The sequence below is a fragment of the Neophocaena asiaeorientalis genome, unplaced genomic scaffold (assembly GCF_003031525.2).
Source record: "Neophocaena asiaeorientalis asiaeorientalis breed wild unplaced genomic scaffold, Neophocaena_asiaeorientalis_V1.1 scaffold848, whole genome shotgun sequence".
Classification (NCBI taxonomy): Eukaryota; Metazoa; Chordata; class Mammalia; order Artiodactyla; family Phocoenidae; genus Neophocaena; species Neophocaena asiaeorientalis.
The window spans coordinates 173869-196395 of NW_020172362.1; the positions used below are offsets into that span (position 1 = coordinate 173869).

The 22527-nt window shown below is 37.9% G+C and overlaps 1 protein-coding gene across 2 annotated transcripts in view; it reads right to left on the reverse strand.

Moving 5' to 3' along the window:
* Positions 1-14062: 14062 nt before the first annotated feature.
* PRKG2 (protein kinase cGMP-dependent 2) overlaps positions 14063-22527 on the reverse strand; it is an 85099-nt gene continuing 76634 nt past the window's right edge. For both annotated transcript variants that reach the window (XM_024767017.1, XM_024767010.1), the window contains exons 17-18: positions 16178-16244; positions 14063-14158 (exon numbers count right to left, since the gene is read on the reverse strand). In XM_024767017.1, coding sequence (XP_024622785.1) covers positions 14063-14158; positions 16178-16244 — 163 coding nt within the window. The remainder of the gene's footprint in view (positions 14159-16177; positions 16245-22527) is intronic.

Sequence of the window (22527 nt, forward strand, 5' to 3'; positions counted from 1 at the left end):
TTATTTAAAAAAAAAAATATATATATATATAATATATATTATTTCCTATCTCTGTAGGTTTTCTCTTTATGTACAATATACCGTTCAGGCAGAAAAGTAATCTCATGTCTATTTTCTCTCTTCCTAGTTCTCTGACAAACACTAACATTCTGAAGCAAAAATGTATGAGGATGGATTAGGTCTTGCAGCTTGATGTGAAGGTCAGAATGTTGGATAATGTCCACAAAAATTTAAAGATGACATCCCCTGAATTTACTATAAATGTTGGCATTTCTGGATAATGTATCAACATCTCATTGCATTCATAAAAATAGAATTTGGCATATTTGTACAACTCTGTCTAATATGCTCTTTTCTTTAACATACTAATCTGAACATTTTAGGATCTGTGTTAGGTTATAGCTTTGGTTTTTTTTTTAAAAAGCAGTTAAATTCTAAAAAGAAAATATTTGTGAAATCAACAGATTCAAGCCATGCTTTAAATTCTGAGATTTTTGTGAATGAAAACAAACCCTATTCATTGGGAAGTATTTAAAGGTAACAGACAACCAAACAAATTCAAATTTAATTCAGTATATGAATATCATAGTGGTAAAAGAGTATACTGGAAAAATATATTGGATTAGGGGATCAGAAGACTGAGGCACTAATAGTTTCGCTGACACCAGTGAAGTTACATAAATCTTCTGGGCTCAGTTACCTCACCCACAACTCATTCATTCATTCATTCATTCATCCAAGAAATGCCTACATATGCCAAGCACTATTCTAGACACCAGGTAGAGCACTCTGTCTTCATCAAGTTTATATTCTACTGGAGGAAAACAGAAAATCAGCAAAATACATAGGTAAATATATTAAATGTAGATTAGAGAATGCTAAGTGCTGTGGAATAAAGTAACAAGAGGAATAGGGATAAACAATAGCAAGACATTTGCAATGCTAAGTAGGGTCATCAAGAAAAAGCACACTGGAAGGTGAGATTTGAGTCAAAATCAAAGAAGGCAAATGTGGGGGGGAAAGACATTGCCGGCAGAGGGAGGAGCCAGTGCAAAGAGCGCGAGGTGGGAGTGGAACTGCCACGTTTGAGGAGGAGCAAGAAGGCTGGTGTGACTGGAGTGGAGTGAGTGGGAGAAAGAAGTGGGGCTGGAAGTCAGGGAGATGGCAGAGATGGAGGTGGAGTGAGTTAGACTATAGGAAATGAGTGATTTGGGTTCTTCCTCTGAATGTGATGAGAAGTCATCATGGGGTTTTGCAGAGAGAAGTGATATTGTCTGACTTATATTTGACTGGATCGCTTGGGCTGCCATATTGGGAATTAATAAAATGGGGGCAGAAGTAGAAGCTGTGAGACCAGCAATGTGACTATTTCAATAATCTATGTAAAAGATAATGGTGGCTTGACCAGGGAGGGCAGCAGTACCTGTGCTATCGGCATCTCAAATCAATCAAATTTAATAATTCAGATGACAATGATTGGGAAGTTGTAAATTTCTTCACAAATATATGATAGGTATCATGTTCTTGTTTTTAAAGTTTTTGACTATTCTTTTTCATATACTATTCCAGATCAACTTCAGAAACATTTTGTCAAGTTCATTAGAAATACATATAGCTTCTCTTACAAAGAGATTTTTCCAAATTGGATCTTAAATTTTATCTTTATAAAATGATTTATCAGTATGATTAAATATATTTTCCTTAATCTATTTATCTTATAAATTCCATTAATGCATTTCCAAATAGTTAAGAGTTAAACTTTACCTGGTTACAGTGAATGAATCTTGTGATATAGTTTTGGATTTGATTTGCTGATGTTTTTAAGACTTTGCAACTATTTTTATAAATAGGATTGGTGCACTTTTTTTGTTGTTGTTATATAGTATTGATAGAATTGGATATCATGGTTTTACTAGCTAAGAGAATGAATTTGGAAGTACTTTTTTTTCTTTGTGCAGAAAGAGTTTAAGTATCAAAAGAATGGTCTGAACGCTAGTAAAGGATCTGGGCTGATTTCTTTGTGGGTGTAGGGAGTTATTTCATTTCGTTCTATTCAGATGTTACAACTCTACATGAGTTGATTTTTAGTGATTTACATGCTCTTGGAAATTATCCTTTTATCTACATTTGTAATTTATTTATTTTTTTCTTTTCTTTTTTTTTTTGTGGTACGCGGGCCTCTCGCTGTTGTGGCCTCTCCCGTTGCAGCCTCTCCCGTTGCAGAGCACAGGCTCCGGACCCGCAGGCCCAGCGGCCACGGCTCATGGGCCCAGCCGCTCCGTGGCATGTGGGATCCTCCCAGACCGGGGCACGAACCCGTGTCCCCTGCATTGGCAGGCGGACCCTCAACCACTGCGCCACCAGGGAAGCCCTGTAATTTATTTTATCATTTAAATTAATCCACATCTGTAGTTTTTCCTTTTCTTATTCCTACCATCATTTATTTATGTTTTCTCTCTTTCCCCCATGTTGATCTTACATATTTTTCCTATTATAATGATCTTTTAAAAAAAAAATCAGCCTTTTCCCCCTTTCATTAGGTAGTGCTTTAATCAACAAAATATTTTCTTCTAATTTCCTTGGATTTATTTATTTATTTTTCTACCCTCTTATGGGGAATATGGAGTTTGCTTATTTTCAGTTCTTACAGTGGTTTAGTAAGCTCACGTAAGAATAAACATTTTCCTCTGAGTACTATTTAACTATATCTCACAAGTTTTTGAAATGTATTGCTCATGTTCTTCTTAATTTCTACCTTGAAATTTTATATTTTAAAGTCACCTTTAAAACGTAGAGTCATTTGGAAAAAAAGTAATTTCCTACTCGATAGTTGTTTGGGAGCTATCCTATTATTGGTTCTAGTTTTATTGCCTTGCATGCTTGGTTGTTTTCTCTGATCTACACTCTCAACCACTGTGCCACCAGGGAAGCCCCCCGATCTACTTTTGAACACAATAAGTACATCTTTGATAAATCTAAAAATCCTTTATCTCAAATTTAATTTAATATATAACAATTTTAATTTGGATGTAGTGTTTTTAAGAAAAATGAATTTAGACAAAATAATTTTCTGTCATTAAATTTGTGCCTTGGGGCTTCCCTGGTGGCGCAGTGGTTGAGAGCCCGCCTGCCGATGCAGGGGACATGGGTTCGTGCCCCGGTCCGGGAGGATCCCACATGCCGCGGAGCGGCTGGGCCCACGAGCTATGGCCGCTGAGCCTGCGCGTCCGGAGCCTGTGCCCCGCAACGGGAGAGGCCCGCATACCGCAAAAAAAAAAAAAAAAAAATTTGTGCCTTGGAAAAAAATACTCTAACAGAAGTACAAATGGTTACTGATACAGATGTAGAGTGGAAGAAAGGAGAACAATCCTAAAGAGTTCAAATAATCTCAGCAAGAGATGAGATTTAACAAGGCTGAACAGAGATGAGAGATGTAGAATGAGGAGTTATGTTTTGAACTGAGTTTGTGATAGCTAGAAAATTTAGGGGATATGATCAGAGTCCTGTTGGCCTGAAGCTCAGCTGTAAGGTCTGGTCTAGAGGTAGGAAATTGGAGTTACAGTTACACAGATAATAGTAAAAAATAAAGTAGGAAGTGGAGCCATTTGTAAGGAGTGAGGGGCCAAAGGAATTGAGAAAAGTGGTGAAGATTTGATTTGATAGAGAGCAGTTGTGAGGAATGAAGAGAAAGTGAATACCAGAGTCCTGAATAGAGGATTAAGTCCAAAGCGTTGAATTGATAGTTGTATCTTTATATAGGCTAGTTGGACTGTATAGGCCACGAAGGCCACGTCTGACAGCTCTTTGACCCTCTCTTGAGAGATGTGGGAAGAAGAGCAGGATTTGGGGGATGAAAGAAGAGGAATTGTGTTTTAGATATGTTCAGCAACCAGTACAAAAACTAATACAATAAATAAATGTCCGGAGTCTGACTAAAGAGTAGAAGTAGCAGTGAGCTTTAATTCAAGTAGTAAGAAAAATTAAAAGATGTATAAAACCTGGCAAGTGGAAGAGGAAGGTGTGAATAAGGTGGTATGACCTAATATTTAGCAAGCATATTAGAACTTTACTCCATGCCTAAAGACATTTCCTTGGGAGGCTACACACTCCAAAAATTTTGGCAGTCTCCTGGGTTACAAGAAAGTACATTTCTTCTCTTGATAGCAACACATTATTCTGAACCAAAATGGCATTGCTTATCATTCCTATTAGTCTATATTTTTACACTTGGCTGGCATGGATTTCTGATGTGTTTCCGTATATCTTTAGGTTGCCTTTTCCATTTAGAGAGAAGTTGGAGTAAAGGATAAATTGATTCATAGCATGATTCTATAGGTGACTTCCCTGAGTAGCCAAGAATCGTTTGAATATATACTTCTTCCCACTAAAAATAATCTTGTTCCTTATTTTCATACTTGCGTATCATGAATGCAAGTCATAGAAGCAAAAATAAATAAATAAATAAAGTCTTATGTGAAAGCTAGAAGATAAATTTGATGGGACAACCCTGCTAGGAATAACCAGAATTGAGCTTGAGTTGGAAAAAAATTAGAAAACTAACCAAGGAGAACTAAGAAAGCTGCATTGGAGTCTGTGGATTGGATCTATTCCATAGAAGAGAGGAATGTATACTCCTACAAAAGAAAGAAGTGATGAATCCAAGAAGTGAAGAGGATTGTTAGAGCAGCTGGAAGCCCAACTCTGCTTCGTTCCAAGAAAAACTAAAAAGATAGTAGAAATTGAAGTTAGCATGAAGAGGGATAAAAAGCTGAAACACTCCCCCATCTAAAACCACTACAACATTACTTGTATATAATATACATATTTTGACTGACACCCTGGAACAGCATATGCTTGATAGTATTTTTGAGCACTACTCTTATGTCTGGTTTAAATTAGTACATGAAAGGCAAGCTCTTTCATTTTAACTAGTTTTGCACCCAGAAAATATACCACACAATGAGTAGGATTTAAGACCTTTTTTTTCCCCTAGTAAATGGTCATAGTAATGGGAATACTGTTATTTATCCATACTGACCTTCAACTATGAATAAAATGCACACAGAAGTTTCTTTAAAAATGTTGGTTGAATACGTTTGAAGTGTGTAAGTTTCTTTTCCCTCCAGAGTAAAATATCCTCGTCTATTAAGTAGTAGAAACTATTACTTCATAAAGTTGAGGCATAAAGTTCAACTGAGATAAAATTTGTAATGGACTTAGCACACTGCCTGTCACATAAGTGCTTAAGATGTTAATCTCTTTCCTTATTTTTTATTTTTAACTTGAACAATGTAATCACCAATATCTGGCAACACTACTTGAAAAATAACTGAGACCACAAGCGGTTCTTAGAAGAAGAAAGAATATTTTTTTTAAAATTACATATACACATATACTTACATATACGTATATACACACATATAGATATACCGGTATACATCTATTTACTCACCTAGAATGTTGAAAATCCCAAGAATCATTCTTGTTGCTTCTTCTTGTTATCTCATTCTTTGCATCCAGTCCTTTCACCTGTCACCTCTTTCCAAAACACAACCTATCACTCCTTGTATGTGACCCATTTGACGTTCTAGTCTGAACCAGTTCCCATTAGTTTTCCTCTGAATTAAACACTTCAACTGCCTGCTAACTGATCTGCCTGATTCCTTTACTCCCCCATCTATGCTATGTGCTATGAAGATAGCACAGTCACCAGAGTGATCTTTTGAAAACATAGATCAGCGCAAGTCATTCTCCTGCTCTACAGGAAAAAAACCAAAAAAACAAAACCGCTTCACATTTTTCTTGGGATAAAAAACAAACACTTGCCTGTGGTCCATGAGGTTCTCCTACTCTGGCCCTGCCTACCTTTCTGAGCTGTCACTATTCTGGAAACTTACAAGACTTCTGTTTCTCCAACATGCCAAATTCATTAATACCCCCAACAGCTTTTGCATTTAATTTCTTTGCCTGGAACACTTTTTCCTAGACAGTCTCAAGGTTGTTTCCTTTGTACCATTCAAATCTCATCTCAAATGTCACTTACTCAGGAAAGCATTTCCTTACCACTTATTCAAAGCCATTCTCACCTCTCTTCAGCCTCACTCTCTCATATTAACCTACTTAATTGTATTAATAGAGTTTATTGCTGTGATGAAAATTTCTAATTTATTTTTGCAATGAGGGAATAATTCCACTTTTGAATTATTAATGTGATCTTGTTTTTGGCTTCCTGAGAATACATCTTGGTTCTTTTCTAGAATCATCCACCTGCTGATTAGGATTAGTTCCAGTAGGGTAGAACTGAGAAAGTCTTAGGTGACTTTATGCTTTTGGAATTCAAAAGCCAAGCTTTGGTTCTGAGAAAGGATTATCTAAATTCCTCTATGTCCTTTAGCTTATAAAGGATCAGGCTTTGTGGAAGAGACCAGAGAATTTTATGTACGTGAGGAAAGTCCAGACAGAAGAGAAAGAGGAGGAAGCCTGCCCTTTTCTAGCCTCAGGGAACTGTGGAAGGAAAGAGGGAGGAGAGGAAGGCACTCCTTCCCATGTTTGGGACTCATGACAGGCTGCTCTAGAATAAACGCCAGCATAGTAACTTTGGGGACACAGCGTAGCCTGCAGTACGAGACTCTGAGCTATTTCATCCTAAGTCCCTTTGGCTTCTGCATTGTAAAAACAGGACGTATAATTCTGAAGGTCTGCTAGGTCGCTCATCAGAGGGCATCACCTTAGTAGGGAGTAGGTGGCTTTGCAGTGAGCAGGTCTCAGCTAGAGCTGGAAGGGACCACAGTCAATCCCCAAAGGTCTTTAGTGCCAGTAGTAACCACGGGGAAGCTGAGTCATCGAGGGAGGGCTTGGGCCCTGTCTCAGCCCAGAGAGGACAAGTGATGAGCTTCTCCAGCCATAAACTTCTGCCATGAACATCAGTCAAACACACAGCAACCAAGTAGATATCTGGCCTTAGAGCTTTGACTCATCCTCCATCTTGCTCAGGGACGTAATTAGATTCTCTCTAAAGGAGAATCTGAGAAATTTTGTCTAAGAGAGACTGAACGTTTTGTAGAGCAATGGTTCTCAAACTCTGTGGTTTATCAGAACCTCCTGGGGAGCTTAAAAAGCCCACAGTGACCCAGGCTCCTTGAAGTGGAGTGGGGCCCAGGCCTTTATACTTGTATTAGTTCCCATCAAAAGTTGATATCCACCAAAACTTGAGAACCACTGCCCTAAAAGGACGGTTTAAATTACTTCATTGGATTAACTTTAAACTAGATGAGACTTTTCATGTCTCTCCCTCTAACCAGTAGGTGGAAGCCCAAAGGAGATGAGATAAACATCATCATTTTTTAAGTTATATTTTATCTATGTACATCCAGATTTTATGTTGAGTTAAATTTTTTAATGCCCTCCATTTGTTTAACAATTTCCTGTCAACCTCTTGGAATTAGAACATATGTTTCATGATGGAAGGGGTCTTTATGTTGTTCACTGCTAAACGCCAGGTCTGGTACAGAGTAGTCACACAAACATTTGTGGAGGGAATCAATCAATCAGTTGATTAATTAGCTAGTTAATGAATTTATGCATATGCACGTAGTGGAGAGAATTTGGTGTCAGAAGACACTCTGCCTGGGGATGATAGAGAAGATGGGGGAACAAGGCATAGGAGATCTGGCAGAAGCAGAACTAGATATTTTTCAAAAACAGCTAAAAACACCCAGTGAAGTAAATCACCTGTTGCTAACAAGTGAAAGCCTTAATTTGGATCTGTAGAAATAGGTCAGAATTTAGAGGTAAGGAACAAAGAGTCTGTAAAAGTTTAATGCAAAGATTTATGTAAATAAGAGCTTAATGCTGGAGAGGCCTGAGAGGGTGTATCTGTCACCTGCCTTTAAAGTGATTTCATACAGTGAAATCTGTACTTGATGTTCCTCAGTCCCTCTTTTTTTTCCAGTAATTTTTCTGGTATCTATCCTATCTCTCTGATGCAAGTATATGTTTTAAAGTGAATGTTCTTTATTATAAGATATAAGTTCAATGTATAAAACTTAGAGATAGAAGAAAATATCCATGATCACACCACCTGGAGGTCATCACCTAGTCATCCAATAAGTATGAATATATGTTAGGACTGTGATTTTTGTCCTCCTGCTGTATCCTCAGCACTTAGAAGAGGGCCTGGAACAGTGTTCAATTAATAATTGTTGAATGAATCTACTAAGACATGCATTAAATATTTTTCTTCACATTCACTATTCCTTAGAATGATTCCACTTACTCCCTTTGATAAAGAAAAATGTATATATATATTAATATTTTTACTAGCGTTTCTTTTCTTTCTTTGGCCTTGACTCATGGATCGAATATTTAAGTGTTTCTAGGCATACCTTAATATTTTAACTCTCCTTGCCCCGTTTGCTCTACTTGGTTTCAAGGATTGATGCATTGCTGGTATTCTTCCTTGATCTCATCATATTTTCTTCTGCTTTTTATTTTCCCAATACATGCCCACTTGGTTTTTCCTCACTGAGGAAGTTTGTATTTGTCAAAACAAATTTCATGTTACTTTTTATTACACCATTTTAAATTTATAACAAACAATTAAATAAACAAAAATATCTTGGTTTTGTACTTTCCAAAACTGAAAATGCTCGAACTCTAACTCAATTTAGAGCTTGCCTGTAAATCACCTGAGATAAATTGATATTGCTGGTTTCAGTTGAGTAACATGGCCTGTGCTCTAGGTGCACTTTGATAAGTGAAAGTGGGTAGAAAGACAGGAAGCAAATCTCATTAGTTAAAATTTCTAAGTAAACTACATAAAAATAATGACATATATAGGTTTGAAATTGAGTGACTTGGTACTGTGTCAATTCAGCTAAGCCAGAAATATGTTCCCAGATTTTCCTTCTCTGTGTGGTTCTGAGTTTGGCCTTGCCACAAGAGAAATCTGCATAAGACCTGAAATGCCAAAGTGAATAGCAGCCATATTTATACTCCAGACATCGGCACAAGACCAAGCACAGTTGGAGCTCTTGCACATTTTTGTTGATCTGCTGCCTCACCTTGGTGGTGAAGGACAGCATTCAGGCTTGTGGTTCCTTTAGCTCCAGCCAGATTGCTCCTTTGGCATCTGCACATTCCGAGCCAGGTACACGTAAAAGGTGTCAGCTTATCCTGCAAGCCACCCATATGGCCAAGGTTGGCAACCATGAAAGACACAGATTCAAAAGTTTGTCTTCTTGGGTTCTGGCTTGCCAGTTTGTTCTCTTGTGTCCATTCTGTTCTTGTTTCCCTTACTTCATGTCCGTCTTTCCTTCCTAACCTAGTACTATAATTCAACACGCATTTCTTATCTTACAGTCTCTGCAGGTCAGGAATCTGGGAGTTGTTTATCTGGCTCCTCTGGCTCATGGATTCTCGCTGGGCTTTGACCAAGTATTGGCTAAGGTTACAGTCTCATCTGGAGGCTCAAGTGAAGGAGGATCTACTTCCAAGCTCACTCCTGCGGTTGTTGGCAGGATTCAGTTCATCACAGGTTGAGGGACTGGGGGCCTCATTTCCTCATTGGCTGTTGGCTAGAAGGCATCTTTGAAACTGACTACCAGAGCCTTTCAAAAGGCAAAAGACCTTCCAAGCATCTTAAGCATGTGCTGTACACACCCTCACTTTTAAGAAAATAGAACTTCTAAGAATCATTATTTCCACAGCATCTTCACAGAAAAGATTTGTGAGTGTAGCTTTTGCCTAATGGAGTGGATCATGAATTTATACATTGGAAATTCACAACGTTTTTAAAAGAAATGTATCAGCTTGCAATGGAGAGAGAGACAAATTTTAAAAAGGCATCTCTACCACCTAACATTTACAGGCAGGAAACAGGCTAAGAAGTCTACTCAGTTGCAAATACCAGCCATATCTTATAGAAAAAACAAACAAAAAGGCTAACTCAGAGGCAGAACCCAGATTCTACATGGTGGGGCCAAGAGCTGCAGAGAACAACTCACAGGGAGTAGGACTGAGCCGTGAGCAGTGAAATGGTAACACGAGTCACACCAAATTTCAGAATTCTATGGACCGGTGCTGCTTTGTGCCTCTCATCTTCTCCCTCTCAGAATGCAAGAATCCGTTGTGGTTATCCACTGGTCGTCTCGCCATTCAGTGTTGTGAGTGTGGTGACAGATGACTTGTTAACTAAGTTTACAGGCTTTCTGACCTAAAAGAATGTATCCAAGGAATTACACCCGAGGAGTCTTTATCCACACCTGAATTGAACTTAGATGACAAGATCCCGGACCTTGACCCTGAGTCTGATGTAATGAGATGATATTTTTAGGGAGACTCCTGAGAGGGAATGAATTTATTTTGCATATGGCAATAATGTAAGTATTCTGTGGACAGAAAGTGGGTTGTGGCAGTTTTAAAACTTGCTTGCAAATTCTTTGAAACTCTCTTCATTGAGAAATGGAGCCTATGTTCCCTCCCCACAAATCTGGGTGGGCTTGTGCTTCTACCCACAGAGTATGGCAGAAGCGAAGTGATGTGATTCCAAGGCTGGTTCATAAAGTTTAGTTCAGCTTCTCCATGTTGGCTGAAATACTTGCTCTTGAAGTCCCAAGCCACCATGAAAGGAGTCTGACTACTTTAACGATGCCATAATGTGAGGAATTCAAACCATGTTGAGAACACGTGTGGGCACACTGAACAGCAGTCCTAGTCCTTGAGTTGTCCCAGCCCAGGCTCCAGATACATGAGTGAACAAGGCTTCAGGTGATTCTAGCTCCCAGCCGCTGAGTCACCCCAGTCTTTGAATCTTTCCACCTGATGCCCCAGATTCTGTGGTGCAGAGACAAGCCATCTTTGCCATGTGCTGTCTGAATTCCTGACCCACAGAATCCCGAAGAATAAAATGGTGCTCCAAGCAACTAAGTTGTGGGTTAATTTGTTATATTGTTATAGCAACTGGATCTAAGCTATATAAAACCAGCACAGCTAAATTGAGAATGAAAGGCATATTTGAGGCCAATATTTAGCTTTGAAGGCAGTCAATAGTCAGTGTGTTTATAATTATTTTAGAATCTTGTGTGTATGAGATAATGGATGCAAATGCTCCTAGTACAATACCTGGCAATAAAAAAAAAACAAGGATTTATTATTATACCAAAAAGAAACAGATGTATTTCCAAATGATTATTATCAATGACCTACAAGTAATAATATTCTGGCCCAGTGTTCCAAAGCTTTATCTGTACCATCTCTAAGTTATAGGTGAATAAAGATGTGGTTTGTTATTCAATGTCACACAAACCTGGACAGAGCAAGAATTCAAACCCATAATTTTTGACTCCAAGTCTTACTTTTCACCACTACATTCTCCTCCCTCCAGACATTTTAATAGCGAACATATTAGGAAACTACCATCATGAAAAGTTGGCCCTGCAGAGAAGAGGCTCAAGAATGAAAAATTAACTTTGCACCCAGAAAAGACAGATTAGGAATGATTAGGAATATGATGGGTCTGTATATAGGGGGATAATTTTCTGTATTTTCTAAGAATATATATATATGTACATATACATATATATCCTTAATTTATAAAAAGTTAAAACTTAGAAACTTAGGTGAGCAGTGAACTCTTAATAAAGCACTTCATTTTGGTGAGGGTTAACTCTTCATCACATGCATTAAAATTTGATTAACCATCTCTACTTCATGATTTAAAAGGAAAAGAAAAGATTGATACTGGATTTAATTGCTACAATTGTGCATACAGATACCAATGATACATAAGGTCCAGGACTAAACGGTTATTAAGGCTCCTTTAATTCTAATAGAGATAGTAACAGTAGCTCCCATCTATGCAGCATTGATTATTTCATTGAAATTGGCAAAGGACTGTCTAGGTATCAATTTACTCCCCAAAACAGGCGCCTAAAGTAGGTATTATCTTACTGTGCTTTTTCTACAGGTGACAAAGCTAGTACTTAAAAAAGTGAAGTCATTTTTCCAAAGTCACCCAGCTACAAAATAGAAATGGGATTGTATTAATGGTTCAGTCTCTCATTTCTCCATCTTTATAAAGTACTCCAAAGTAAACACAATAAAATCACATGTGGAGATTATATATTGACATGGCCAGTCATAGCCAAAATAAACTTGTAGAACCCTAAGTTGGTTTTTATTTGTATATATGTAAGTCTTTTTTGAATTACAACTATTGATCACCTTTGAGAATATCATTGCTAGTATAACTGTACAGTTCTAATATCCACCCAATACATAAATTCCCTACATTCATAGGTGGGTAATTTAAAAATATATACATGGAAAAACATACAGTGCTTACAAACCAAATTCAAATAAAAATCTTTAAAAAATCTTAGAAATTCATTAAGCGGGTTATGTTGATCCTATTAAAAATGGTTCTTCTATGTACAATACATAAACTTTAAAAATACTACTACAGGAAACAAAAATTCTTTGGTTCAGCAAAAGGATTCTAAATGTGGAAATCTAATTTGTTAAGGATGCACCTTCCTGGGTTGGGCCTCACTTATCTGGTTTAACACTTCAGAAGCAGACAGATGACTCTCTGAATGCTGAAAATATGGGTGGATGTGGATAGCGATGCTTTTCCTATAGAACATTAGCATATGAAAGTATAACCAGAAGCTTGAATAATGCAGGAACTTTGACGTTATTTTTACTCTGCCAGATCAAAAAGATAAAAAGAAAATCTGTTTCCCATCCATTTGGGAAGGAGGGTGGGAGAATGATGATGATCGGTACATAAAACATTCTACTAGTAAAGTTCTTAGGTTACTGGTGTCCAATGCTATTGAAACAAATCCATTTGTTATTTGGAAGACTGCAGGGAGGAGCCAGGAGGGGGACAGATGCTGGATGTCCCTTTTACCATCCCATCACTTCTCTAGTGGCTTGCCTGCCTTAACAATCTAAAATTATAGACACTCCCATGACTCAAATGTCTCCTTAAAGTTATTAATGCAGCAGTGATTAGGCGTGCATCAATATTTGCCAATGGGATTTCCATTAAAAATTAACTGTGGTTATTTCTATACTCTTGGTTTATTAATAGCAACAATCACAGAACTGGCCAAAATATCTCAGAGTTTCAAAGAGTCAGCATTTATACCTTTTAGAATTTTTTCTCCTCCATATGTAATGGGAAGGAAAAGCCCTCACAATGTAGTTCCTGCGTGTTTTCTAATTTGATTGTGAAAATATTTAATATATAAGATAAAACCTTTCCAAAGGCCCATCAATTAACCACACATTATAACCATTTTTAACAAGACTTTTGAAAAGTCTCTGAGGTATCACAGCTGGTCACAGGAGAATAAAAATATTTTTTGCTTTGTTTATTGTTTCTAAGTTCCCCAATAGAATATAATTACCTGGCTGGATTCATTAACTCATCTGTGTTAGAAAGTGGTACCAATGACTAACACTCAAATTTGCCTTTCCCCAGACTAGGTTCAGAAGCCTATCAATATATTTCTAGTTTGAACACAGGTGAAAATCAAGAACTTCTGTTGACGACCAAGTTTACCGCAAGCCATGACTTCAAGATGCCATAATGCTTACGTGGGATTGTTGAGAACGGGGGAAATCTTCCAAAATTCACCCTTGTTCTTCCTTCTATTTGAATGACTTAGTTGCTCAAGGGCAAGACACTTTTTAAACCTTACTAGGACTCAAAGGAGACAAATATGATTGGGATGGAGCAACAGATTGCAGAGAAAATGATGTCCCTTTGACAAAAATGGTTCTGACTTTGAAGAGGGGAATAGGATAGCCTTCAACATTTGAGAAAAGCAAAGAACAGAACACACGAATAATTCACAACATCTAAATGAGACATTATCATTCAGAACCACCTCCGCACCTACTATTTCCCACCCCCAGCTCATGGGCAGGGATTTCTTTTCTCTAATGGTCTTCTAAAAGATAGTATAATACTCTGAAGAGAAATAATCAGTGTTGGATTGTTGGTCCTTATAGTCCTTTTGTGTATGTAGGGCAGTAATCATCTTTTCTTCTGTCAGAAGTCTTTATCCCAGCCTGACAGCTCATCAGGAGGCACCCCCTTCTCGGGAGGATACTTGTCAAAGTAGCTGTGATCTGTGGGTCCACTTAGCTAGTAGAAAAAGGATGAAACCAAAGGTGAGGATAACGTTGACGAAGCATGCTAGAACATATGGGGAATGCTTTCTGTATCTGAACACTGATTTTCTACTGCAACCACTTGTAATGTACATATAAGGAAAAGATAACCAGTTATCATTTTTTGAGTCACACTCTCAGCCCCATGAGATCTCCCCTTTAGAACAAATGGATCGGGTCCCAGAATTACATGCAGTAGGAGCTACCTGGCTTAAGGAGTTATTTCTGAAAGAAAAGGTGACAGAAATGATGTCTCTTTTTTTTTTCAAATTGGAAAATATTTTAAAAGGAAATATTAAAAATATCAAAATTTGCCAGAATCCTTCTTCCACTTTATAATAAAGTTTCTCACTGACCTTGAATTTTTATAGGGTTAATTGACCCATATAAATTCTCCAGAATGTCAAACAAAGGGACAATTCAAAATACTAGTGACCTTGTTGAAAGAGTGAAATGACTCTGGTATTAAATTACTTTGCAAATCAAGTGGTTTCCAATTCTTTGCTTTCAAACAATCTTCATTAGTACCTAATTGAATTATCAGCTGATAGATCACTAAAAATACTATTTATGATCCATCATAATGAGTATTTTGGGGGCATAAGGAGACTACTCAGAAGGTGCTCAAAGTGACATCGCTATTATAAAATCCTCCACTCTCATTTACTTATTTATGTGAACACAATTCTTAGCACTTTCATCTACAGAAAAATAATTTTAAAAAGAAATAGAATTGATGTGGAATCTGATCCCATTTTTTAGTAAATAATATTCATCCACAAGTACATTAATAATTTCTTTTCAAAACATTTTCATTTAATAATTATTTTAAAATTTATAATATATGTATGTTGTTTGATACTGCATGCTACAAAAATGTAATTATAACTGAATCCAGAAGAAATATTTGTGTTGCCAGAGAAATTTTTATCCTCAGAAAAATTTTTAATTTTATAAAAACTAAAATTGAAAGGCACTTAAAGAATGATTAATAGAAGACCATCCAGTATAAAAATCTTTTACATTAGGGTGAAATTTTATAGAGAAAATCTAATGGAAACATGAAAATAGGAGTTTAGAGAGAAAAAGTAGTCATGTAATATTTCTATTTTTTAAAGGGCTGATGGGTTTCATACCTCAATGGCATTTAGATTACACTAGATATATTTAAAGGGGCAAAGTAAGAGTAATGTTTTACTGTAAAATGTCAATATTTACAACTCGAAATTACATTTTCCACAATGACTTAGACGAGTAATGAAAAAATTCATATGTCAATCTAAAAAGGTACAAAGAAAGACAAAGATCCTCAAAATTCCTTTACAGAGAACACAACATTAACATTTGTAGGGTGTTGACTAGATTATTCCTGAGCCATCCCCCTCCCTCCCCGACTTAGCAGATGTTCTGCTTTCTTTGGAGCTGTGCTGTCCAACCAGCAATGGGGACTGAGCACTGGAAATATAGCTAGTCAGAACTGAGACGGCTGAAAGTGGAAAAACCACTTGGCATTTTTGAAAATTTAGTATGAAAAAAATAAATGTAACATCTTTATTAATATATTAATATTCTGTGTTTGTTACATGTTGAAATAATATTTTAATGTATTATGATAATTAAAATTAATTTCACCCATTTCTTTTTACCTTTTTTAATACGGCTACTGGAAAATTTTAAATTACATATAGGTTCATATTATATTTTTAGAACCATCTGTCAGCCTGACCAACACTGGCTACCTTGGGATTTAGATTTACATGTAATCCATTATTAAGAGCTGAGCTAAGGTCCACTGAATACGTAATACTATTTAGACCATATAGTCACAATTGCAAAGACATTTTCACTTAAATTTAAAAACTGTTAGAATTTTTTTAATGTATTCTACACACACACACACACACACACACACACACACACACACCCCTAAAACCTGTTTACAAAAACAAATACTTGGAAAAAAATCAAGAGAGTAATATAGTAGATACCATACCTCTCTTTGTAAAGGTGATGGAAGGTTCCGTGCTTTCAGTCCTTCCCAATTAAAACCATTTAACCACCTGAGAAATCAGAAAAGTACAGAGAAATATTACTTATCTGATAAACTATTAGCATGTCAAGTCATCTGTCCACCCATTTTGTTGCCTGCTCCCTGCCTGCAACAGTATAGCTGCAAGTGATCAGAGGAAAATACCAACCATGCCCACACGTATGTGTGTCTCTCACATTAAATCCATGCCCACTACCCTCAGGGGGGCCTTTAATGCTGCCCAGCAGTCAGTCTAGGTTTCCCTGTTGTTCCCCTCATCACACTCCCTTAGACTCATAATCCATACTTCGTCCTCTCTCCTCAAACTTTCAGACCTCCTATCCATCTTCCCTCCCAAATGATGGCCTGACTTCCTATTTCACTAAGAAACCAGGAGCAGAAAAGAGAACTTCTACAATTTTCCACCAGCAAACCTGCCTGTGTAGGCACATCTGTGTGTTCCCTTTCTCTACTGCACCATGAATGAACTGCCCTTGCTTCTCACTAAGGTCAGCTCCTCTGCTGTGTATTTGATCTTGTAGACATTCTCTATTCAGACATGCTCCTTAAATTCTCCTCTCTCCTGAATCTTTAACATCGTCTCTCCTGGGGCATTCGAATCAGTATGGAAACATTTAAATTCTTCCAACCACAAAGCAATCTCCCTTGACCCGAACTCCCCTCCAACTCTCATTCCATTTCTCTCTTCCCATTGGAGGAAAACTTGAAAGAGTAAACTAATCACTGTATCAACTGCGGACAAAAAAAACTGTTGCCTGCCGCTCCAGTAAACACTAAATGTTGCCTGCCCTGAAGCCGTCAGCCATTGCAGCCACCTGATGGGGGATTCAGGATGGAGGAAAACTGAATACTGGCCCTAGATAGTTAAGATGCATATCTAAGGGGTAATTTCAAGGAGTCCAAACTCTTACATCTTCCCATATATAGAAAAGCAGTAAAATCGTTGACTTGAGATGTCTTCTATTTGTGATAAGCGGTAATTTTTTTTCTTTTTAAAATTGAAGTATAGTTGCTGTACAGCAGTATGTAAGTTACAGGTGTACAATATAGTGATGCATAATTTTTAAAACTTATACTCCATTTATAGTTATTACAAAATATTGGCTATATTTCCTGTGTTGTACAATATATCCTTGTAGCTCATTCTATACCTAATAGTTTGTACCTCTTACTCCCCAACCCCTATATGGCCCTTCCCCACTTCAGCAGTAATCTTCCAATGTTGTACTACATGGTTTTGTTTTTAAAGCAAAAACTCTTATATATCCTGATTCCTCCTTTACCTCTTTGCAGCAGTTCCTCAGAGCTAAGAGGTTGTCTCCTGGGCTATAGTCCTCAGTAAGGTCTCCAAATAAAACATAACTTGCAACTTTTAGGTTGTGTGTTTTTCTTCAGTCGACACTACCCATTTTCTCCTGGGCACACCGCAATCAGGCTTCACCCTCTCCACTCCAGCAAATTCCCTCAATTCTCAGTTTTCATCTTACTCTTAGCACAGCTCATCACTCACACTTCCCAAAACACTTTCTTCACTTGGCGCCAGAGACATGCCCTTGTCCTGGCTTTCTTCCTACCATCTTGGGTGCTTTCTCTCATTTTCCATTGCTATTTCCATAGGAAGTTGGCATGCTCTAGGGCTCAGTCCTTGGACCTCTTCTTCTTCCAACTACTCCCACTTTCTAGGAAATCTCATTCAGTCTTGTGGCTTTAAATAGCATGTATAAACTGATTACTCCCAAACTGCTATTTCCACCACCACCCTGCCCCCCTCCACACCCCACCATGGATGTCTAACGGGCATCTAGCTGTATCAGGCCCACATTGAAGCTCCAAATTTTCCGCAACGAACTTCCCTCAACTCTTCCAGTTGCTCAAACCAAAGACTTTGGAGTTATCCTTTCTCTCACATCCTATCTCACTCCATATGTAAATCTAGTCTGTTACGTTCAAAATACGTTGGTACTCAGAACCTGGCCAATACTCAACACCTCTACTCTACCAGCATGGGCCAAGCCACAGTTATTTCTTGCCTGTATTAGTATAATAACATCCTAACGGGTCCTCCTGCTTTTGTCCATGGGAAACAGCCCAGCAAGGGTGATCATTTAAAATGCAAGTCATTTGGAGGAAATGTTTCCTCCAACATTTTAAGTTTGGAGGAAAACTTGAAAGAGTAATCTAATCACTGTATCAACTGCAGACAAAAAAACCTGTTGCCTGCCACTCCAGTAAACACTAAATGTTGCCTGCCTGAAGCCATCAGCCATTGCAGCCTTTGTTCACATCATGCCTTTGTTCAAAACTGTCCAATGCTTCCAATTTCACTCAGTGTAAAAGGCAAAGTCTTTACCATGTCTTTATTAAAACCCACAGGCCTTATCACCCTTTCCACCACCACCCTTCCCCCACCCTGCCACTGCCCTACCTTTCTCTTTCTCTCTCTCTTTGCTCCTTAACATTCTTCCAACAAGCATGGGATGTTCCCACTTCAAGACCTTTGCACTTGAGCCCCTGTAGCTGAATTGTCCTTTCTCCAGATTTCCACATGGTCTGTCTCCTCAACACCATCAGGTATTTTCTCGAAGGTCATCTTCTTAGAGAGGCCTTCGTTGGCCATCCAGTCTAACATGGCAACCCCTCCCCAACCCCACCCCCATGTACTTCCCATCCTCCTTCCATACTTTATTTTCTCTCCTTATAAGTTACTGCCTTCTAATATACCTACTATACACTTAATTATTTTCTTTATTTTCTTTCTCTCCAACTAGAATGCAAGCTCCATGAGAGTAGGGGTTTTTGTCTGTTTCCTTTCCTTCTGTGTCCCTAACACTTGCAACAGTACTTGACACAAAACAGGGGCTCCAATAAATGTCTGTTGAATAACTGAATGACTCTACAAGAGAACACCCTTACATAGGACCTCTAACTATCATGTCTTACAGTAACACACTGCCATGGTGGTAATGCTATTGGTGAAATGTATAGAAGAGGCTCCAAGATAAAAAGTATTTTACAGTTATCTGTAATGAGAGGAGGCTGATGGCCAGATGAAGTTCTTTCATTTATTGCTTCCAAACTATTCATCTAAAAGGAAGGACTGATCTGGTCTTTAGGATACGTATCAGGCTTGGTGAGCTGGAAATGCAACACCAGAAATGAGGAGAACTTGCTCCTATCAGACAGAAACAATGTACTGTGTCTCTCAGAATCTTATAAAGAACCTGGAATACTACTGCTTAAATCCACTGATCTTTTCTATTGGGACACTGAGGTCAGGTCTGCCAGCCAACAAAAATTTATTGGAAAGTCAACTTGGTCCCAGGCATCAAAAACAACAAAGACCCTGCTTTCAAGATATTTTTATTTTGGCAGGAGGTGACAAGTAATCAAACAAAAAAGTAAACAATACGAACATTTACATTAATTTCATATACTAATACGTACTAGGAAGATAAAAGAGAATAAAACGGTGGATGATGACTGGGATACGGATGGCTTGGGAGGTGCTGCTTTTAGCTAGGGTGCTATCTGAAGAAGTGATATTTGAATTGAGGCCAGAATGAAGAGAAGGGAGAAGCCATGGGAAGATTTGTGGCAATGACCTTCTGAATGGAAGAAAGTGATAGGAATGAGCTGAAGTGTGGTGGGTGGAGGGGAAACGAGAGAAAAATATGATATCTGAGAACCAGCCAGAGGCCAGATCTTATAGGGTCTTGTAGAACACAACAAGGAGTCAAGATTTTATGCTTATCGGGAAGCCAGTAGAAAGTTGTAAGGAAATGATGCAATCTAAATATGTTTTCAGAAGACGATTCTGGCTGCTATGTGAAGAATGACCGCAGTGGGGGCGCGATAGGTCAGGGTGGTGGTGGGAGGTATCAGAATGAAGGCTGGGAGATTTTGGGAGGCCCTCGTATTCATCAGTCTGTCAACCGTATCCGAAGTTACCCTTTTCTACCTTTTTCAATCTCCTCCCTCTCATGGAGTTGGTTTTGGGTCACTCCTTGACTGGATTTCTCATTCCAAGTCTAAGCTTAGCAAGAGAAAAAGTACTAAAAACAGAGAGGGCGGGCTCTTAGTACATTCCATTTCAGATGCCATTCTTAACCCAAAGTGCCATTTTGGTCTACACTGTTGAGTCTCTAAGCAAAGAGTGAGAGTCAGACAGCAATCCTAGATGTATGACTTCCCTTGTCCTTGCTGCAAAACCACAGAAGTCTTCTCCATGATCCACCCATCACCTTCTTTGCACAGACCGAGGCTCCATTTTTAGGGATTTCTAGACACACAGTTCTGTGGATTCTTTTCTTTTGCCACCGATGACTGACACAATTCCTTTTCACATATTTTACAATGCTCTCTACCCAGATGCTACTCCATAAATATTAATAAAAATCATTACTGTTACTCTACTGAATCAAAGAGCCTATGCATTTCTTGCTGAGTCCTTGTTACAATTTGACTTATGGCAATATTTACTTAACGTGAGTGGTTATTCACTTAACACCTGGCCTTTTTGACACTAACCACATTTTAAGTAATCCAAGTGCCTGCATGCAGTCGTGTGTGAAAAATATTCACTAAAGAAATATTAGCAGCAACTGTACATAAATTGCTTCTTCATTTTTAGAAGAGTAGTAGCTATTCTTGAGAGTAAAATTCTAGAGACTGGAAATATTAAAGGTAACATTAAGAGACCTGAAACAAATTACTCCTCTACCTAGCAGGAAAGACTTAATTGTACCTTACAACTATATTATCCCTCTTTTCAGAGAGGTGTTGGGAGACATGATTGGTACCTAGTTTATAAGTTAACTTACAAATAGGAGAGGGAGGAACTCTATTTTTAAGAAAGATGATTTAACACAGACTGGACAAACATAAAAATATGCCACGTTTAACCGTATTGTTGTTAAATACAAAATTGAAGTAAATGGCTCTCCAAGGAAAAAAGATGTTTTACTTTAGAGAGGAGTGGGAAAATCTGATGGCAAATTTTAGAAAGAATTTTTTTTTAAAAAACATTACAAGAATATACTGGGTAGTGAAGCTATATGTGCCTTGGAGACTTACGGAAGGTTATAGAACACTCCTATTGGAAAGCAAAGAGAGTTCTATTTTTCAGACCCCCGTGCCCCATCTTTGTATGCTAAGAAGCACTATGAAAATCAGATGAAATAATGTTTTTGATCTCCCTGAGCTCACCGGAAGGCACTGTGTAAATTTGGTACATCTTATTAGTGAACTCTGCCCTACACACAGCAGCTTCAGCTGTATGCTTCAGCTACTTGGCAAAGAACACCCTGTCTGTTAAGAAGAGTGGGCAAATTAATCCCTATGGGGAAGGAAATTCAAAATTCTTCATTACCATGCTGAAGTGAGAAAATCCTTTAGCATGAATCTACATGTACATCTAATCACAATTTGACAGCTATATTTAAATGAGCCTCAGGTAAATAAGAAGTAAGAGATAAAACGGGAACCTGTTAACAATTACATCACTTCTATTTCCCAACTACCCCAGAGCAAACATGAAGATGCTTCTTTAATGAGATAAAAGAGGAAATACATTGGAAGGGGGGACTTTAACTGACTGGACACTTGTTTGTTCAATATGAATGGTGTGTTTATGTGTCATTTTATCATGAGAAAAGAAACTGTGATAACAGCACATAGGAAGAGAGATAAATTGGAATCTAAGACAAATAATGAGCTTTACACTAAAGACAATCCAAAAGATGACAAAGAACAATAAAATACGTATTTTGATGTCTATAAAATCCACAGATGTGTCTGTCTCCATCTCCTCCTCCCTCCCTGCTTCCCCATCCCCATCCTGATATATCCTTATGGCAGAGCCCGATATGAATTTACAATGTTGAATACATGGCTTTATTTCAAGAAAGTTCATGAATAGATAGAGCAGGGCTGGCAGCTTGGGGATTTTTTTTTTTTTTTGAGCTGCACCACTTCTGTTCAGAAAAATGAATAGTGTTTCTATTCAGCAGCATCTCTCCCTTTATTTTCACACTGTGTTGATGTGCCCCTAATTCTTCAGTACAAATATCCAGAGAGGAATAAAATGTTGAGAGGTGTTTTTCTTTCTGAAAGTGAACACAGCAGTGTGCTCAAAGGTTTTCAGTAATGAAATTCTCAAATTTATTTTTTGTACTATCAATAGGTGATGTTTCACTTCTGTAAATCATAAGCAAAATCAAAACATCTCAAGGATTGCAGGATTTAGCAAGGCATAGATTGAAAAGAAAAAAAAAAAAAAAAACTCCCAAGCCATG